This window comes from Callospermophilus lateralis, chromosome 9, assembly GCF_048772815.1.
Source record: "Callospermophilus lateralis isolate mCalLat2 chromosome 9, mCalLat2.hap1, whole genome shotgun sequence".
NCBI lineage: Eukaryota > Metazoa > Chordata > Mammalia > Rodentia > Sciuridae > Callospermophilus > Callospermophilus lateralis.
In genome coordinates, this window is record NC_135313.1 from 100,318,371 (window position 1) to 100,336,654 (window position 18,284).

At 40.3% G+C, this 18,284-nt stretch overlaps 1 protein-coding gene across 6 annotated transcripts in view; it reads left to right on the top strand.

Annotated features, from left to right (window-relative positions):
• Clasp1 (cytoplasmic linker associated protein 1) overlaps positions 1 to 18,284 on the top strand; it is a 272,883-nt gene that overhangs the window by 217,981 nt on the left and 36,618 nt on the right. For all 6 annotated transcript variants that reach the window (XM_076865838.2, XM_076865837.2, XM_076865839.2 and 3 more), the window contains 3 exons: positions 407 to 550; positions 9,432 to 9,575; positions 10,095 to 10,201. In XM_076865838.2, the coding sequence (XP_076721953.1) occupies positions 407 to 550; positions 9,432 to 9,575; positions 10,095 to 10,201 (395 nt within the window). The remainder of the gene's footprint in view (positions 1 to 406; positions 551 to 9,431; positions 9,576 to 10,094; positions 10,202 to 18,284) is intronic.

Here is an 18,284-nt window from a genome sequence, read left to right on the forward strand (position 1 = left end):
TTGTTGTACAGGGAGGGAAGATGTGTGTAGTCATATTCGTCATCTGTTCCTGGATCATGAATTTGTCTTGAGGTTTCACTATGGGCCTAATAAATGAACACCCTTTTGACGAGTTGATATAAAAGTTAGAGTAGAGCACGAGCTTGCCTCGCCGGACATGGCCTGGAATGTGTGAAAAACTAACTACAGAGTTGAGCCTGCCCTCTCATTTGGTGGCAGAGCTGCCCTATAAGTGTCCGGCAGCACTTGTGAGGATTAGGATGTCATTTCATGTGGAAGTATAAGTCTAGGGCAAAGGAAGGGAGTTTCCCCTCAATGGTGTTTACTTTTCTGTGGCCACCACTTATGAATTCTATTTAAAGATTGGTTGAGTATACTTAATACTTTTAATTGTTTGGTCTTTCAGGTCAAAGTTGCAATCCTGAAATACATTGAGTCTCTGGCCAGACAGATGGACCCAACAGATTTTGTAAACTCTAGCGAGACAAGGCTTGCTGTTTCTAGAATCATTACCTGGACAACAGAACCAAAGAGTTCAGATGTGAGAAAGGTATGACCAAAAGAGCTAAAGTATAATTACAGACTGTCCTAGGCGTGTATTAGAAACCAGAAATTCATTTAGAAATGTGCAAACTGCCCACAAACACACACACACACACATGCACGCACTTTTTTCCTATGAAAAGCAAGGTTTTCTTCTTCTCTTTCCTGTTATGTCCATTTCCAGTGTTTGACTATCACAAGAAAAATCTGATGGGATCGTGGTTTCCCAGGTGTCCATTTTTATCATTTTGTGGTATGAAAGCACTAGCAGTCTAGTGTCTTTTTCAAGAACACTGAACAGTCTGACTTGTGCTTTGAAGATGCAATTGTAGATCTAGCAGGCTGTGGGGTGCCTGATAATAAAGTGGGGTGCCTGTAGTTGAAAAGTTTGATAAGATAGAACAGATTCTTCACTTTAAGAGGAGCAAATAAACATCTAGTTATATGCCACATTTGGAACATGCTGTCTGTGATTTGGGAAATGGAGTGGCGTGGGGACAGAATTCAGATTTTTTAAACACCTGATACCTACACATTGTTTTGTTGTCATTTTAGTAGCTCAAGAGAAATATTTGCTTCTTCTGAAATAACATTGAGAGGCATGTAACATGGTAGAGCACAGGCTACTACTCCTTCTCTTGTTAACTAATCTGCTTCACAGACCATTAAAAGGATGACAGTAAAGCATTTAATCAGTCCCCGACACACTACAGTCAGAGTGTGAGTTCATATTGGGGCTGTTATAGCTATTGTCCTCATTCTCTTCTTATCAGGGGTGTTTCCAAAGCTTGGGTTTCACACGTGGTTGTTACAAACTTTTACTTTATATAAAAGCTTTGCTTTTCATGTTTTTTAAAGCCCAAATTTCTCAGTTCTGCCTTCAGAACTCCAAGGTGGTTATTTGTGTGAACTCACAACCTGGCATTTTCTTCTTCTGTATTCTACTCCTTCCTCAGCCATCCCTACCAGTAGCCCTTTGGCCTTGGGGCAGGATGGAAAATGTGGACCACCTGGATCCAGACAGGGAAAAGGGAAGGGTGATCCTAAGCAGTGTTCAGCATGATTGGTGCATTTCCTAGTGCAAATAGACAATGAACTCTGACGGAGTTCAAAGAGAAGAACCAAAGAATTATCTAAGAGATTTCTTTAGAAGGATCATGGTCCATTTAATTCTCACTGTCTGTTACTTAGCAATAAACTAACTTGCTCATTGTCAAAGGAACAAGGGAAAATCTTTTTAAAGCACTCATTCAAATTATTATCTAATATCAGCTAATATTTTTCATTCATGATCCTGTTGTAAAATATCTTAACATTTATCAAAATTTTTTTTTTCATTGACAACATTTAATAAACTAGTTGGGTGGCTGGATGATTTTATTTGCTTTAAAAGTCAGAACAGATATTTCTGTTGTAATTTTTTAAATCACAGGATTAAAAACAAAAAGCTTAAATAAAATTTAAGTTGCTCGGGCTAGGGAGGTGGCCCAGTGGAAGAGTGCTTACCTAGCTCAAGCCCTTGGTTCCAGTCCCTATAATCTCCAAAAACAGTTGCTAGCTTTCTCTCTTTAGTTATGACACATCTGTATGCATGTTAGTCCACTTTTCATCCCTATAATAAAATATGTAACGGGATATTTATGAAGAAGAAGAGGTTTATTCAGCTTACAGTTTCAGAGGTTCAGGGCATGATGCTGGCCCTATGAGGCCCCTTTTTTGGATGCATCACAGCGTGGCTGAGGCACACTGAAGAACATATCTCACAAAACAGGAGGACGGAGACTAGAGACCCACAGTCCCTTTGAAGAACATGCCCCCAGTAACCTAAGGATCTCCCACTGGGCTCCTCCTCCTCCCCCTCCTCTCCCCCTCCTCCCCCACCACCCCCTCCTCCCCCACCACCCCCTCCTCCCCCACCACCCCCTCCTCCCCCCTCTTCCCCCTCCCCCTCCGTATTTTTTGTTGTCAGTGGATCTTTCTTTATATGTGGTGCTGAGAATCGAACCCAGTGCCTCACATGTGTTAGGCAAGCTATTACTGAGCTACAACCCCAGCCCTATGCCCCACTTTTTAAAGGTAAACCACCTCTTAGTAGTACCACTCTAGGGACCAAACCTTCAATTACTGTGGACTCTTGAAAGCTACTCAAACCACAGCTGTCTGTGTCAGTGTGAGGATGTGCTTTAGAGGCAAATCTTCCTTGTAAGTATTTCCTACATGGGCCTAAATGTGTTTTAGATTTGCATCTTGCTGTAGTTAGGGCCTGTTTGCGAGTAACCAAGTTTGAACCTAATGTCTGCTTGCCGTGGAAATGCACATTAGAAAATCTAAACTAGGATTTATTGTTCTTTTCTAATCAGGACATTGTAGGAACTTCCTTCCTTGAATTATTTAGCCTGGGGCTCTAGAATTACAGCTTATTCTAATGCTAACACAGGTCAGATATGACTAGAAAATTAGATTTATTGCAAGTGATCACATGGTCCATTTACTGTTTGAATAATCTACAGTTTATTTTCAGTTATTTTGCATTATCTGCTGTTATTTCACAAAGCCATGTCTCCCTTGATGTGCTGTTTCCACTGCATTCTTGCTTCTCCCTCATCCCATTGTGAGGGCTACTTCCTTCCCTTTAGATCTAGCTTAAAGCTAGTTTCTGGTTCAGGTACAGTAGTCTTGATCTTAAGAGAAAAAAATTTTTAAAATATTTATTTAATTGTAGGTGAACCCACAGTATCTTTATGTGGTGCTGAGGATCGAACCCAGTGCCTCACACATGCAAGGCAAGCACATTACCACTGAGCTACAGCCTCCTCAACCCCTTAAGAGAAACTTGAGAAATTTTAGATCAATAGTTCTCAGTTCTGGCTGCAAATTAAAATCACCCTAGATTTCTGGTCTCCACTCCTAGGCAATCTGATTTTATTGATGTAGTGTAGAATCTGTCCCTAGGGCTTTTTAAAATTTTTTGATTAGAGTCCTTGCAATCTTGATTTTTAATGCAGAGCTGAGGCCCATTATTTTAGACCATTGCCCTGGAATTGAACTTCAAGACATACAGACTGCCGAAGTAGTCTTGACCTGATTACTACAAATTCTATTCTGCTCAGCCTAGTTCTTCAGTATCTTCAGGAGTAGGCCCGGCCTCGATGTTCCCTAGAGCCTTCCCTAATTCCCTTTGTTGTCTGTGAGCCCAGTCTAGTGGTTGGGACCCTTCAAGTCTTCCTTTAGCCTGCTTGGTTTTCTGTCTGTTGTCAACTCAATGCGTGTTGCATTGATTAGGGAAAGCTTCTTAGAGAACAGGATTCATCTGTCATCATAAAATATGGAGGAGATTTTCCTAAGTGGTGAGCTTTGGAGAAGGGCAGTGTCGATGTTGAAAAGATGAGGTTTGTCTGGGAGCAGAGAGTAGACCAATGTGTCTAAGCAGAGAATTCTGAGGAAGTTGAACACTGGAGACTGTCTTGGTCACCCTCCATGCTGAGCACCAGTATAGTACCCATAGAGTTACAGTTTGGATCTGGAATGTCCCCATAGACCCCCTTGGTTCACAGCCTATGGCACTATTGAGAAGTGGTAGAACCTTTAGATGGGACCTTGTGGGAGGAAGTCAGGTAATCGGGGGTTGTCCTTGAGGCAGATATTGGGACCCTGGTCACTTCCTTTCTTTCTCTGCTTCTGGGTCACCATGAGGTGAACAGGCTACCTCTGCCATGTTCTCTCACCATGATGAACTGTGCCACTACAGGCCCAAAGCAAGCAGGCAAAGTAACCAACTGTGGACGGCAACCTCTGAAACTGGGAGCCAGAACAAACCTTTCCTTGTTATAAATTGTTTATCTCGGTGTTTTGTGATAGTGATGCAAAGCTGACTAACACAGTAGGCATCTGGTAAAATAATATTCAATAAACTAATACAAACACCCACAGGGAAATGATCTCATTTCAAATGACATTTTGAAGCTATACTTGAAAAGTCATAGTCTCTTCTTTTGGCTTCTACATTCGTTTTCTGTTGCCTAACAACTTACCATAAAACCTAGTCACTGGAGACCACATACATTTATGACCTCTCAGTTTCTGTAGGTCAGCAGTCTGGCGTGTGTTCTCTGGGTCCTCTGCTTAGACTTTCACCAAGCTGAAACACAGCTGCTATCGGGGGCTTCCGTCTCATCTGAGGCTCTGTTCTTGACAGAGTGCAGTTTCTCACAGGTGTAGGACTGAGGAGCCTGCTTTCTTGCTTTCACACAGGGGCCATTCACAGCTTGTGGCATGCTGCCCACCAGGACATGTGCTACTTCCTAATCAGCAGGAGAATATTTGAAGACATCATGTCCAGAAACTTCCCGAGTTTGATAAAAACTTTAATCTTTGTACTTAAGCAGTTCCAACTCTGAGTAAGAATTAAAGGAGAGGGAGAAAGGAAAGGATTCACCCCTAGGAACTTCAGATGGAACTGTTGAAAGCTGAAGGTAGAAACCGGAGAGCAGTAAGAAGGCATCATGCCCAAGGCATCCTCAGTAAGATTAACAAATGATTTCTCATCTGAAACCCTGGGGAACAGAAGGCAGTAGGATAACATTCAAAGTGCTGAAAGAAAAACCGTCAACCATGAATTTGCTGTTCAGCAAAACTCATCTTCATAGTTAAGAAAAAAATTTAAAAGCCAGTAGGAGAATCTCTCCAGCCTTGTCAGGACTCACCTGATCAGATCAGACCCACCCAGGTTATTCTTCCCTTTGATTTAACTCAGAGTCAACCAATTAGGGGCCTCATTATATCCACAAAATCTCTCTGCCACAGTCCACATAGGGGAGAGGATTGCATAGGTGTATACATGAGCACCCTCCTCACATTGCCTACCAAGGCTTTGGTGTCTCTCTCAGTGGGTTGACCCCATTCTTCCATAATTATTTGGTAAGTCCTAGCCCCCACGTGTTGACTCTAAAAATTCAGGAAATGGAGAAATGGCAAAGAAACCTAGGAAGCATAAAGATGCTGTTGGTTAGAACAGAAAAAGTATACAAATGGCCTTAAAGTTGAAATTTCTAAATGACTTAAAAAAAAAAAAATCTCTGAGGCAACAGAGCCTGATCAAAAAGCTAAGGGTTTGATCATCAGATTTCAGTTTCCACTTAATTACAGCTCTCAAGCCTTATTTTGACCTCTGAATTTCCACCTCCTCATATGAAACGAGAGTATTCCTGCTTCCAGGAAGGTTTGGAATCATTGAATAAAGAACCTAGTAAATGATTGAGGGTCTCAGATTCTTATTATTCCCAACTTTTGATTTTATGTGCCTCGGTGATTTCATGTAAGAAACCAGATTGCTTTTCCAGCCTACAGCCGGCTTGGTTAAGCACTCTCTGCCTCTCTCTGATCCCCTCCCCTCCCACTTTCCTGTTTGCCAGTCCCCGCTTCAGCGTAGTCGAGTAGGGGAGGATTTCCCCACTAGGTCAGCATCCACCTGTTCTGGGCCTGGAGAAGGAAACTTGGAAGAAAATTGTAAACAGGTAGACCGGAAACCGCGTACTAATTCCAAACAGCATACTTCATTGTTTGTGTTTATTAGATTATTAATACCAGTTACCAGAAAGATTTTGCAGAACCAAAAATTAATACAATACTGTGTGAGCGTGTGTGTGCTCCTGTCTCATTGTTGGTGTTGGGATGTTGTCTGATTAACCACCTTTCCAGCAGAACAGTGGTGTTGACTGTGGTGTAGACCACCACCACACCATGGATCAATGGGATGGTGAAAAGGAGAGATACTAAATGAGGAAGGTCTGAAGGTTTTGAAATACCTTCTATTTGGTGATTTATAAAGCAATTTTAATAACAACCTCTGAAACCAGCAATAAAGAGATGTTTAATAAATTAGAAAACTCTTTGCTTTTTCTCCCAAATTTAAAGTTTCCCCAAATTAATATCAGCACTGAAGGATTTGGTAAAGCTTCATCTACATCCTGTCTGCTAGGAAGAATTTCTTCCTGCAGTGAGGTATACAGCATTCAAGGCAGTTGGCAGCCCAGGAGTTCTCTTCAGACCATATCACTAAGATGTGAAGGACCTTTTATCCCATCCTGTCCCCAAATCCCACTATAAGGATGTGACTGAGAATCATTTCCTCTAAAGTTGCCATTTGATCCTTAAAGTTGCCCCGGAGTTGTCCATTAGAAAAAGCCAGCTGCACTCTGAAACTTTATTTTATGACCAAAAAGTCTTATTCTCTGTACAGCTTCAATTTAAAAATTATTTTTTAAAGAACATACTTAAATGATACTTGCCATTTCTGGAGCTTGGATCTCATTAGGAAACGATTTTACTTAGAAAGCACCATAAACCAATGACTTTTAAAAACTATATAAAATCGTTTGCATTTACATTTTGAAAAATGAGCCTTATTCATCTATACATCTAAGACACACACACACAAGCACATCTGTCTAACTAGGTATAGTTTCAGAATTCCCTGTTTCTATTTGATTTCTTATTAAAACTCAACATTGGAATTATTGAAAACAGACTGGGTAGGGGTCAGAAATGAAAAGTCTATTGTGCATTTTCTTTTTTAAAATTTTTATTTAACCCAGAGACCCTTACCACTTAACACCTTATCACTGAACCACATCCCCAGCCCCCCCCCTTTTTTTATTCTTCTTTTATTTATTAATTTTTTGAGTCAGGATTCTCACTAAGGTGCTTAGAGCCGTTGCGTGCCTGGCCGTTGTGCACTTTCTTTACCCACAGAGATAATTGTTGCTCATAGTAGGTAGCCATGAATTTACATAATTTTTAGACCTGGTGTTTTGCAGTCTTCCTATTCCTGAAAGATCCTTCATATTTTACAATTTGCTTCATGAAAAACATCAAGTTAGTGGCATTAGATAACCTATAATTTTGGGAAGAAATGTGGTCTCTTAAAGACAATGGCACATTTCACATAAAGATATATTATTTAAGAATTCATTGGTACATTTTATAGTTTGCAAATGCCATTTTCAGTCCTCAAAATCTAAGTGCCTGTCTTTTTTTAATAAATTGTCAATGTGGATGTTATTTCCTGCTAAAATTCCAGTTCTTTCATTCTTTCTCCTTGCAGTGTAGTTTTTCCTGCATGTTTTTTTCCCTAACATCTAATGAAATGTTTTAAATACACAGGTAACTTTGCATGATATTTGAAATTTGTTCTGTTATACAAAGGTACAAGTCATGTTAACAGTACATTAAATTGGTTGTGAAATAGATTCCTTCATGTAATGATGCAAATATATTAGTAAGGAAATGCAGAAAAGTATATTTTAGTACAACCAGTAATATTGTTTTTTGCCTGTATCACAAAAGTACACTTATCACTTGTGATTTAACTTGGGTGAAAAGGCTATTACTGACTATCTTTGGAGATCAAGGGAAAAGATAGTGTGCTTTTTGCCCAATGCTTTGCTTTAATTAATGCTTTTGAAATGCTGAAAAAGTAATTTTTTATTCTGTTAGTCTACTGATACTTTTTGATTTGGGTCTTTGAATTTTTTTTTCTTTCTTCAGCCACAAAAGTAATCTTGTCCTAACTGGACCTAGAGTTAATTTTAACATTGTAAAAACATTGAGGTATTTTTTTGTATTTCTTTTTCCCAGAGAATTCTCAGCAAGCACAATTTTATAAAATATTTCCTGTCATGGGAAAAAGCATTTCAAATAATGACTGCAGTTCTAGAAATTACAGTCTTAGAAAGACTTTATGCTCTTAATTAAAAATGAATAAAAAAGTTATTGTATCCACAATAACAGTTTTTCATAATTTTTTTCCTTCCTCTCGACTCTTAGAAATCAATAAATGCCAATCGGGTATTTACCAATATTTTCTTTTGGCTTAGCTTTTGTAAACCAAGACCCTTGTAAATTAATTAATTCCTCCTTGGGCATTGCCCTTTTTTTTTTTTTTTTTTTTTTGTATACTAGGGATTGAACCCAGGGATGGCTTCAGCACTGAGTTACATTTTCCAGTCTTCTTAATTTTGAGACAGGCTCTTGCTAAATTGTTAATGCTAGTCTCTTACTTGTGGTCTTCCTGCCTCAGCCTCCCGAGTGGTTGAGATTGCAGCTATGCACTACCATGCCCAGCTCAGGCATTGCTTTTTAACTCATATTGCCTGCTACTAAATCAGTACCTCGGAAAGCACTTGCTGGAAAGCCTGATTTCACCTGGTACTCTTTTATCAGCTAATTGCTTCCCATATGCTGCCAGCAGGTCCTGCAATAGTCCTGCAATGTGTTGTCTCAATTAATAAAGAAAAGTAAACACTTTCCAGAAGGCAAAAGAGCACATTTTTACTTAATACCACCCCATGTTTACTTTCCAAAATCATCTTGGCTTCTAGGCATAAAAGTCAGTTTTTCAGATGTATTTAAACTCTCCTCTTTATTGCTTAGTATTGCATAGTCAAGAGAAATGGGGTTGAAGGAAGGAAGTTTCTTAGGATAACCGAACAGTCACTTATCTAGAAATTTATTCTTTCTAGTTTACACTGGGAGCCCTATTCAGGTCTGACTTCTTAGAAGGGGAGCGAGCAATCTTAAGCTTTTAAAAACTTGATTGTTTTATTTATCTGTTTATCAAGTTTATAGTCAAACGCAGTGATGTAGGCCTGTAATCCCAGTGCTCGGGAGGCTGAGGCAAGACGATTGCAAGTTCAAGACCAGCTTCAGCAACTTAGTGAGAGTCTACAAACTTGACAAGACCCTGTCTCAAAATTAAAAAAAAAAAAAAAAAAAGTCTGAGCATGTGGCTCAGTGATTAAGTGCCCCTGGGTTCAATCTCTGTTACCAAAAACAAACCAAACAACTCTAATTAACATTTTGATGGAAATTAACTCTGATTCTTCTTCTAGGCAGCACAGATTGTGCTCATCTCTCTGTTTGAATTGAACACTCCAGAATTTACCATGTTACTTGGTGCCTTGCCCAAAACATTCCAGGATGGTGCCACCAAACTCCTGCATAACCACCTCAAGAACTCCAGTAACACGAGTGTGGTGAGTGCCGGCTGCAGTTGGTGCCCCAGTGCTCATCATGACCTTTGGGTGTCCCATATCTAGCACTCACACTGAGGAGAGCCAGCTGCCTTGTTCTCTCTGCTTGTAGATTGTGGTATTCCTCAAGGTGGGATCATGTCAGATCCTGGCATATTCCTGGAGAATGAATGAACCTGACACTGATAACAGCCTTTTTCTTAGTTTGTTTAATCAGTTAAATTTTTACTAGATCAAATTTACTCATTCTTTGAGTCCCTCTTACCTTTTAACACTAAAAGAGGCAAAATGCTCAGTCATGTCTGTTACTTTAGCACAGCTGATTCAGTCATTCAGCTCCAAGAATGCCTGTATCCAGTTTTGGTTTATATGCACTCAAAATGGGCCCTGTGATTCTGGGAGAGGGAGTTATTGTGGCAGATTTTATACATTTACACATGAGTTTAAAAACCAAGGGAAGAGGGAGGTTGTATTCTATAGAAAGAATTTGGATAACTTTTGCTTACTCTGCTTTCACCCCAGGGATCTCCAAGCAATACAATTGGCCGGACGCCCTCCCGACACCCCAGCAGCAGGACCAGCCCTCTGACCTCACCTACCAACTGTTCCCATGGGGGTCTATCACCAAGGTAAGCTTACTTCCACAAAAATGAAGAAACAAAAGGATCCCAATGTCTGTGCAGCCTGTTTCTGGATTTTTAGACTAAATTTATTGTCAAAAAAGAGTATTGACTCAGAAGACAATGGTTTTTTAGTCTTTGCTCCACCTGTACCTGGGATCCTGGGGAAAGGGGTAAAATGAGGAGTATGTGCTAAATGTTCTTCTAGTTCTAAATGCTCCCTAATACTCCAGACTGCTGCACATTCTTGGCAAATAAATTGCAGAGCAGAAAGGAACTGCATGGATCACCTCTGAGTCCCCTGTTTCGGTAGGGTGGGGGGCGGATGGACTGGGGGCTCTCTACCACTGAGCCAAACCTTTTCTTTTTTTGAGACAGGGACTCATTAAAATTGCTGAGGCTGTCTTTGAACTTGCAATCCTCTTGTCCCAGCCTCCAAGTCACTGAGAGGACAGGCATGTGCCACCATACCTGTTTAACACTTATAAATTTTAGAACCAGAAGCTCATCTAGTACTGTTTGCATAGAATCCATGAGGAAGTTTATTACCTGTTCTCCAAGTGATAGGAGAACCTGAAGGTGTTTATTTAATGAGAGAGACCCTCTATCATCAGTCCTTACTAAGTTTGCTCTACTTTTTCCAACCATTTGGCCATTCCAAGCATAGTTACTCTCCTGTTTGAAGCTAAATGCCAGGCTGGAGGATTATGATTTAAAATCTGAGAATTAAATTGCATCAGCATGGCCAGGCATGGTGGTGCATACCTATAATCCTAGTGACTTGGGAGGCTGAGGCAGGAGGATTCCCAAGTTTGAGGACAGCCTCAGCAACTGTTTTTTAAAAAGAGCGGGGGATGTGGCTCAGTGGTAAAGTGTTTCTGGATTCAATTCCCATTACCCAAAAAGAAAGAAAGAAAAATTGGATCAGCATATTCAGACTCCTGTTGGGACCATGCAACAGTGGCCTTAGAATCTAGGACAGTGACTTCAAAAGAGAAAACACTTTGCCATGGCATCTTTAGATAATACTTCTCCATCTCACCAGAGCCTTTAGAAGTCTGTATAGTGGCTTTAGTGACTCCTTCCCATAACTTGGCCCCAGAGGTCTAAATTTTTCTGGACCAACAATGTTCACACACACTGTGAAATCCAGCTCTTTGGTCTCACTAACAGTAAGAACCAAGAGGCTTGTGTCCTGAGGATTACTGGTATCAAGATCTTAAAATGAAACTGAAATACTACCATTTTCCCTTTAAGTTTTTACCTCTTTGTTTTTAAATTTATATTTTTAAAATTATATTGTTAAATGATCCCATCTCACAAACTCCTTCCTTACCACTGAACCTCTTCATTTCCTCAGTTACCTTGTAAATATTTTGGAGTGTATCAAATTTGCATTTTTCTCTTGGTGAAATGCAATAGTTTCTACTGCCTTATGTGTATCCCTCCAAATGTCCCCATTCTATAAGTATAATGAAGTCTGATGTGCTAATCTCCAAGTCTGGTCTGTGCTGTCAGGATTCCAAGCAGGCTGTTAAGAGTTGAGGCCAGAAACTAATGAACCATATGTCTGATTTTCCCCAGGTGAGAATGGGAGTCCACCAGCTTTTTTAAATTTTTCTAATGCTAAGATCTGTATCTAAATTATATGGTTTGTCTTAAATGACTAGGATCCAGTACTGATAGTATAATTTTATAGAAAATTTGCATTCTCTCTTGAGTTGTTGCCTTCATCTAGATGTTATATTTCTACAACATTAATTGCAAAATCTGTTCTTCCATAATATACATTTCATATATCTTTTACTTATTGCATTATTAGGGTATCACATTCTTCAGGTAATAAGCCACAAGGTATAACTCAAATTAAGTATCTTATTTTTCCATACACTAGTAGCCTAGGTGAAACTTTGATGAGGGCTGTTAGTGGAATCCCAAAGAACTGGCTAGAAAATAGTCTTCATGGATCTTCAAATCATTAAAAATTTTAGTTTACTTTTCCAGCTCACCTTTCCTCTTTAATTGGCCTCATCTTAATTATTACTGTTAGAATTACAGAATAATGGGAGAAATTAAGAGATTTGTATTCATTATTAAAAATCCAAATGTGGCCTACATATTTTCTTGTGGACAAATTCTTCTTTAGAGAATTATTTACATAGCTTGTTTCTTTAAAAAAAAAAAAAAAAGGCCTGCAATTCAGTGCTGAAATAGCCAAATGACTGTAGTCAACTTGAGCTCAATAGGAGAAATTATTTTTCTTACAACAGAGGGTGTCCTGCAGTGGGGGACATGCCTCATGTTGTTGTTGCACTAGAAGAAATAAGAAAAACTCAAATAGGCTACAAACTGTCTAACAGGAAAAGAAGTGAATTCTTACACTAATAAGAGAATGGGTATTTGCCATGTTCTAAGGAGGCGAGAAACAGTACACAGTCTCGGCAATTTTTCTGAGCAGTGCTCTTGAAATAAAATCTGCGATACCATGTTATGTTTTTATTCATATATAGTTGTCAATGGGCCTTTATTTTATTTATTTATATGTGGTGCTGAGAATCGAAACCAGTGCCTCAACACATGCTAGTTAAGCACTCTACCTCTAAACCACCACCCCAGCTCTAGGTTTTTATTCTTAAGGGGAAAGTTATCACCAATCATTTATTTTTAATCTAATTTTGAGTGTCAAAATGAACTAGGAATTTTGGTCGTTTTTCACAGTTTTTTGGTGCAAAATTTTTATGCTTGGATCATGGTAATTATAAAGAATCTTTCCAAAATGGTGAATAAATCTAATTTGATAGAGTTTTAAAACATCATGGGTAAGGAAGTCATTTTTATCAGCCCATCGATAACAGGTTAAACTTTTGTAAAACATCCCTTTAATGACTACCTGTTACCAACTAATTGTTGTTGATATTTAGTGAGATTTATGAACTGTTTTTCATTATTAAATACATTTATGTTTAAGCTCATTTTATATGGTATGATTTTATGGCAAATGAAAAACAGAGTTGCAAAGAGCTTCAGAAATTATCTGAAGTTCATTCCCATCAAGAAAACAAAACAGGTGAGGGTTTTGCTCCAGACTGTTGCACATTCTTGGCAAATATATTGCAGAGCAGAAAGGCACTGCATGGATCACCTCTGAGTCCCCTGGCAATGGAAAGTAATTTTAAGTGGATTTTACATTTTTCTGTCAGAGAATCAAAAGCATCCATAGAATCAAAATAGGGGTTAGCAGGGAGCCTTTGCCCCATACTTGCAGATGGGCACATCTGTTTGGTCTTCATCCATCAGCAGAACCCCAGCTTGAGGGTGTCACCATATTCCTCTAGTGCCCAACCCCCTGTGTGACTTGGAGGGTTTCAGACCCTCCATGGCACAGTGACCTCTTATCTCCACACTATATTTTCCTTATAAAATAGGGACCTTAACAAAAGCTCAGAACCTTAACAAAAGCACATGCTGGGGCTCCCCTGTTTGCCAAGGCAGGACTGCTCCACAGAAGCCCTACCTCATACCATGAACTTCACCCCACGTTCTCACCCCACTTCCCAGCCAGCTCAGCTCCTGCCTCCTGGTCTCTCGCTCCACCCTTTAGATTGCAACTGAGCTTGGACATTTCCATCATGGTCTCTGCAAACCTAAGTCAGCTAGTGACATTTGGGAAGTGAAGACAAATACCTGTATTTTAGTGAGAATTTTAGTTCTCATATCAAGTAATACTAGCAGACGAATCAAGATTCCTAAACTGACCAGCTGAGGCTAAATGCCCCAAACAAGGTTCTGCCATTCTTTTAGAAAAAAAGTGCCTATCTCTGAACTCTGATTGGATTGCAGCCTCAGAGCACTCTGTCCCATACCAGCTTGCTCTGTGTCCGAATAGCATGGTTTCTAAGTCTCCCTGGTGTGCTCACTCTGGTCCCATTTGAACCGAGGCCCCATAATTCCTCTTTCTAAATAACTGGTGAGTTGTCCAAAACTGAACATCCATATTTTCTTGTGTGTTAAGTGTTTATAATGCTCTTCCCAGCTCAAGCAGCAGGTACACACACTCTCTTTCATAGTTCACACATGCACTGTCAGACTCACAGATGCACAAACTCTCACAGGCACACTTGGAATCTCATGTGACTTTTAGGTGGTAAATGCGTCCTGTGGTTGGCAGAGAAGAGAATGAAGCAGTCTTATTAAGGACCAACTATAAAACAAAATGTGTTCTTTTTCTCTGAATGGTGAAGTGTTAATTTTGTTCCAGCTAAGTTTGATAGAACTTTTTTCAAGGAAAGAGGAACGTGTAAGGCACTTAGAATGTAGCGTCTTCCGTCCCCTGCCCTGTGCCTTCTGTGTTTCTCTCTCTGATTTTCCTCTTCTGATCACTGCAGTCGGTTGTGGGGTTGGAGTGCCGATGGGTTATCGAAGCACCCACCTCCCTTTTCTCAGCCTAACTCCATTCCCACCGCTCCCTCCCACAAGACTCTCAGGCGCTCTTACTCTCCCAGGTAACACCCTACCTGTTAAACTTGTCTGAGGTGTCACAATATTATTACATTTCCACGGTCGTCTCAGGTGTTTTGGAAGGCCTCTCAGCTCCTCCACCTTGATTCCTGCCTCAGCTTAGCCTAGCAGGAGTAGAGCCTTGGTGAGAAGTGTGAGCAGGTGTGTGACCTGGGCCAAATCTCATGAACTAGTATGCACCATGTTTCAGCGACAATGACAGTGACCCTTTTATCACCTGACCAGATTCATCACTGTCTGCTCTCATGAGTATTTTGGCCCAGTGCACTGCTCAGCCCCTAGAAGCAGCTCAGGAAAGGTAGTTGAGAGTGGGAACAGTCTCAACTGTTAGCAGGTTTCTCAGGCACAAGAGGCTTTCCACCCCGGAGCACACAAGACCTGCGCTTCCCTGAACCTCACAGGTGGCCTTCAGCCTTTCTGTTACTGTATGGACTGACTTCCTTTCTCACGTACTGTGTCACATGGTGATACTCTTGAGCACACAGATCCAGACAGAAGTCCCAAGAGATGGCGTCACTGTTGCTTCTCACTAAAGAATGACCCCTTCTCGGCAGGAAAGCTGTTGGTCATCTTGCAAGCCCATCATCAGTGCTGAGTGACATTCCCTGATGCTCGTTGACTGTGGCAGTGTTAGGCATCTAGAAGAAGGAAGTGTGTTTCTCTCAGGTATTAAGGCAGATGATAGGTCTGCAGGACCAAGAAGGATCTGTGTAATATTACAGATGCCTGATTAGGGGCTCTTGGGTGCAGAGATGAGACAGTCGTTTGCCAGAAGCCCGTAATTACATGAGCAGAGCACCAGGTAGTCTGGCTGTCACTGTGCTTTCAAAGAAGAGTTTATATGCCCTCTGTGATAGAATGAGGATTCAAAAAGCAAACAACAACAAAAACAGTCTGAAGTTTTGAATTGCTTCACAGATAGCTTTTGCGCAGAAGATTTGCATTCCTGCTTTTAAGTCCCCAGAACAACAAAACTGAACACAGTATACAGGTTAACAGAATGCTTTCACATCTTTCTTTTGAAGCTCTCACAGGTCTGAAAGTAACTTGTAAAATGTTCAGAGAACCCTGTGGTGACTGTTTCTAGATATGCAAGTTTAAGCCAAGCAGAGAACACTGCTCTCTTTAATATTAACTTTTTTAAGTTAACCTTGTCTTGTAGTTTGCATCAGTTTACTGATAGTCTTCCAATATATTGCCCTGCATGCTAAGTCTCAGCCCCAGCCAGCCAACAGGGCTGTCTCTAGAATCATCCCATTCCTAGAATCATCTTTCCCATAAACACAAAATAATGTATATTGATCTAACTCACCAGTGGATGACACTTTAAAAAGGAGTCTTTTGCTCTGTACCAAAACCCCACTGATTTATCACTTAGTCCCCATATCATCCTTAATCTACAAAATGACAGAGGAAAGCCTCAGCAAGCAGCTTCCTCTCTTTCTTGTTTCTTCTTGGAGACTTGACCCTGCACTCCTCCCCACTCCTGATAGGACAATTCCAGAGCTGTATTCAGCTGCAGTATTGGGTAACATGGTCTGACCTCAGGTTAATGACTATTAACAGATAGAATAACTTCCTAATCTAAAGAACTCTGAGGAAGCACTTTGGGGTTTAATCAGAGTGCTTACAGGTGATCAGGACCTGGCCTTTGACCTAAAGACTTTGTGCTGGGATCATCTAGGGCCTGACACAGACCATGGTGCAGGCAGCTAATGGAGTCTCTTCTCAGTGGGCTTCTGGGCCCTCCTGCTGTCCCTGAGAAGTGCTTTCAAACCCACTCCCCGACAACAATCTTCCTGGGAAGACCCTTCCTCCCTGTGTAGTGAGGGCTTCTGGTATTGATTGGGAAAGGCAAGTCAAGCCAAAGCATAGAACAGCAGAGAAAGTAACTGTTCCCTGGTTGGAAAGCAGTATGTCTCTCACCTGGAGCTCACCATTTTAGCTTCATACCAAGGAGATACTTCAAAGCTCAATCTAGTGATCCTGAAGGAGTCCTGTTTGAAGTGGGTTTATTCATTAAAAGTGAGAAGGAGGAACATTAACTGGCAGAATCCTTTATTTTCTTATCTTCAAAAGAGGCTATTATAATGGTAAAGTCAATTAAACTGAAATGAACTGTTTGAAGAAAGTTCAGGTTGAGAATCATGACATGAATTTATCTGAAAGCCAACATTCTCTGAAGCGACACACGGAAAATAATATTGTGACATCCCGTAAAAAACTGACATTCTGCCAGACTGCCTCTTGTCCATCCATCACTTTCAGTTTTTTTTGGTTTTGTTTTTTACTTTTGCATGGGCTATGCTATTATTTTTTTATTATTGTGACAAAGTATTTTAAGGCATTTTTTTACACCTTGTATATATATTTTGTTTGAGTCATAATTCTCAGTCTTTATATATGAAATAGTGTACTGGTCAGATGTATAAATGCCTTTGTCTGGAAGTAAGCTGGTATTGCAGTGTTCCTAGGAAAGGGGGCTGGGAGGGGGCTCTGCTCCCAGTCGTGCTTTCTGCATATCCAGAGATACTGCCTTGGGGACAACCTTGTGAACTTAGAAGAGGTTGATATCTTGAATTTTGTTCAGGTTCTTATTCTACCTTTTGTTAGAATATACATGGAGTTTCACTTGCAGATGTGTTCAAGTTCACGTTTATTCATTTGGTACCAGAGCAAGGCTTTGAGTTGGCATGTGTTTTTGTGAACTCTTCAAATATAGTCTGGGTGTGTGTTTTCTTTCATTTGTCAAGAAAGAATGATCCTGTCTGGGCCAGTTTTGCCGTCTTAGGCACATAGCTTCCGTCTCTGGAAGGAGTTCAGATGTTCTGCAGAAGCCAAGCCAGCCTTAGAAGACACTTGGATTGCTGCACCCTCCAGCCAGCAGAGAGCTGGCTACTCGCAGTGGTACCTCTCCACATCATCTGCCCAGACCTTCTCTTTTCTTTTCTGTTTTTAGGTAAAGGTAGGGACTTACTAAAAGTTATTGCTTTTCAATTACAAAATTGCATGGGTCGGTTGTGTTGCTCTTAGGAAGGGTTCCTAACAGTAGGTGCCTAGTTTCTTCATTATCTCTCTCTTGAAGAGCAGAGAGTTACTTTTCTTTAGTTCTTAATAATTATCCATACTTACTAACACACACCAAGGATTCTCTGAATGTCCCTAACTGTCCTCAACATAGCTAAGGACTTTCTGAAAGTTAATTTAGACTAACTCATCTGATCTTTCCTTGAATACTTTGCTGAAACAAGTGACATTTAAACTAGGTTATATTTTTTTTCTGACTTGTTCTCAGTTGACTGTTAAATAATGCTTGTTTTCTTTATATCAGTATATCCCGTTTTTGGTCTTTGTTATTCTCAGTGAGAGATGGCAATGAGTTTTGTTCTCAGGGTCCTCTCTGTTTCAGTGTACTTTTCTGACATCTAAGGACACTCGTTGACAAATGGCATTACACCAAAAGACTTCACATTTTTGCTTCATGTCATGTTTTACTCAGCATCTCAAAGGACAGCAACTGACATCGCTTTCCTTGAAGGACAGGTGTTTCTTGCTTTTCGGAGTGTTTTTATAT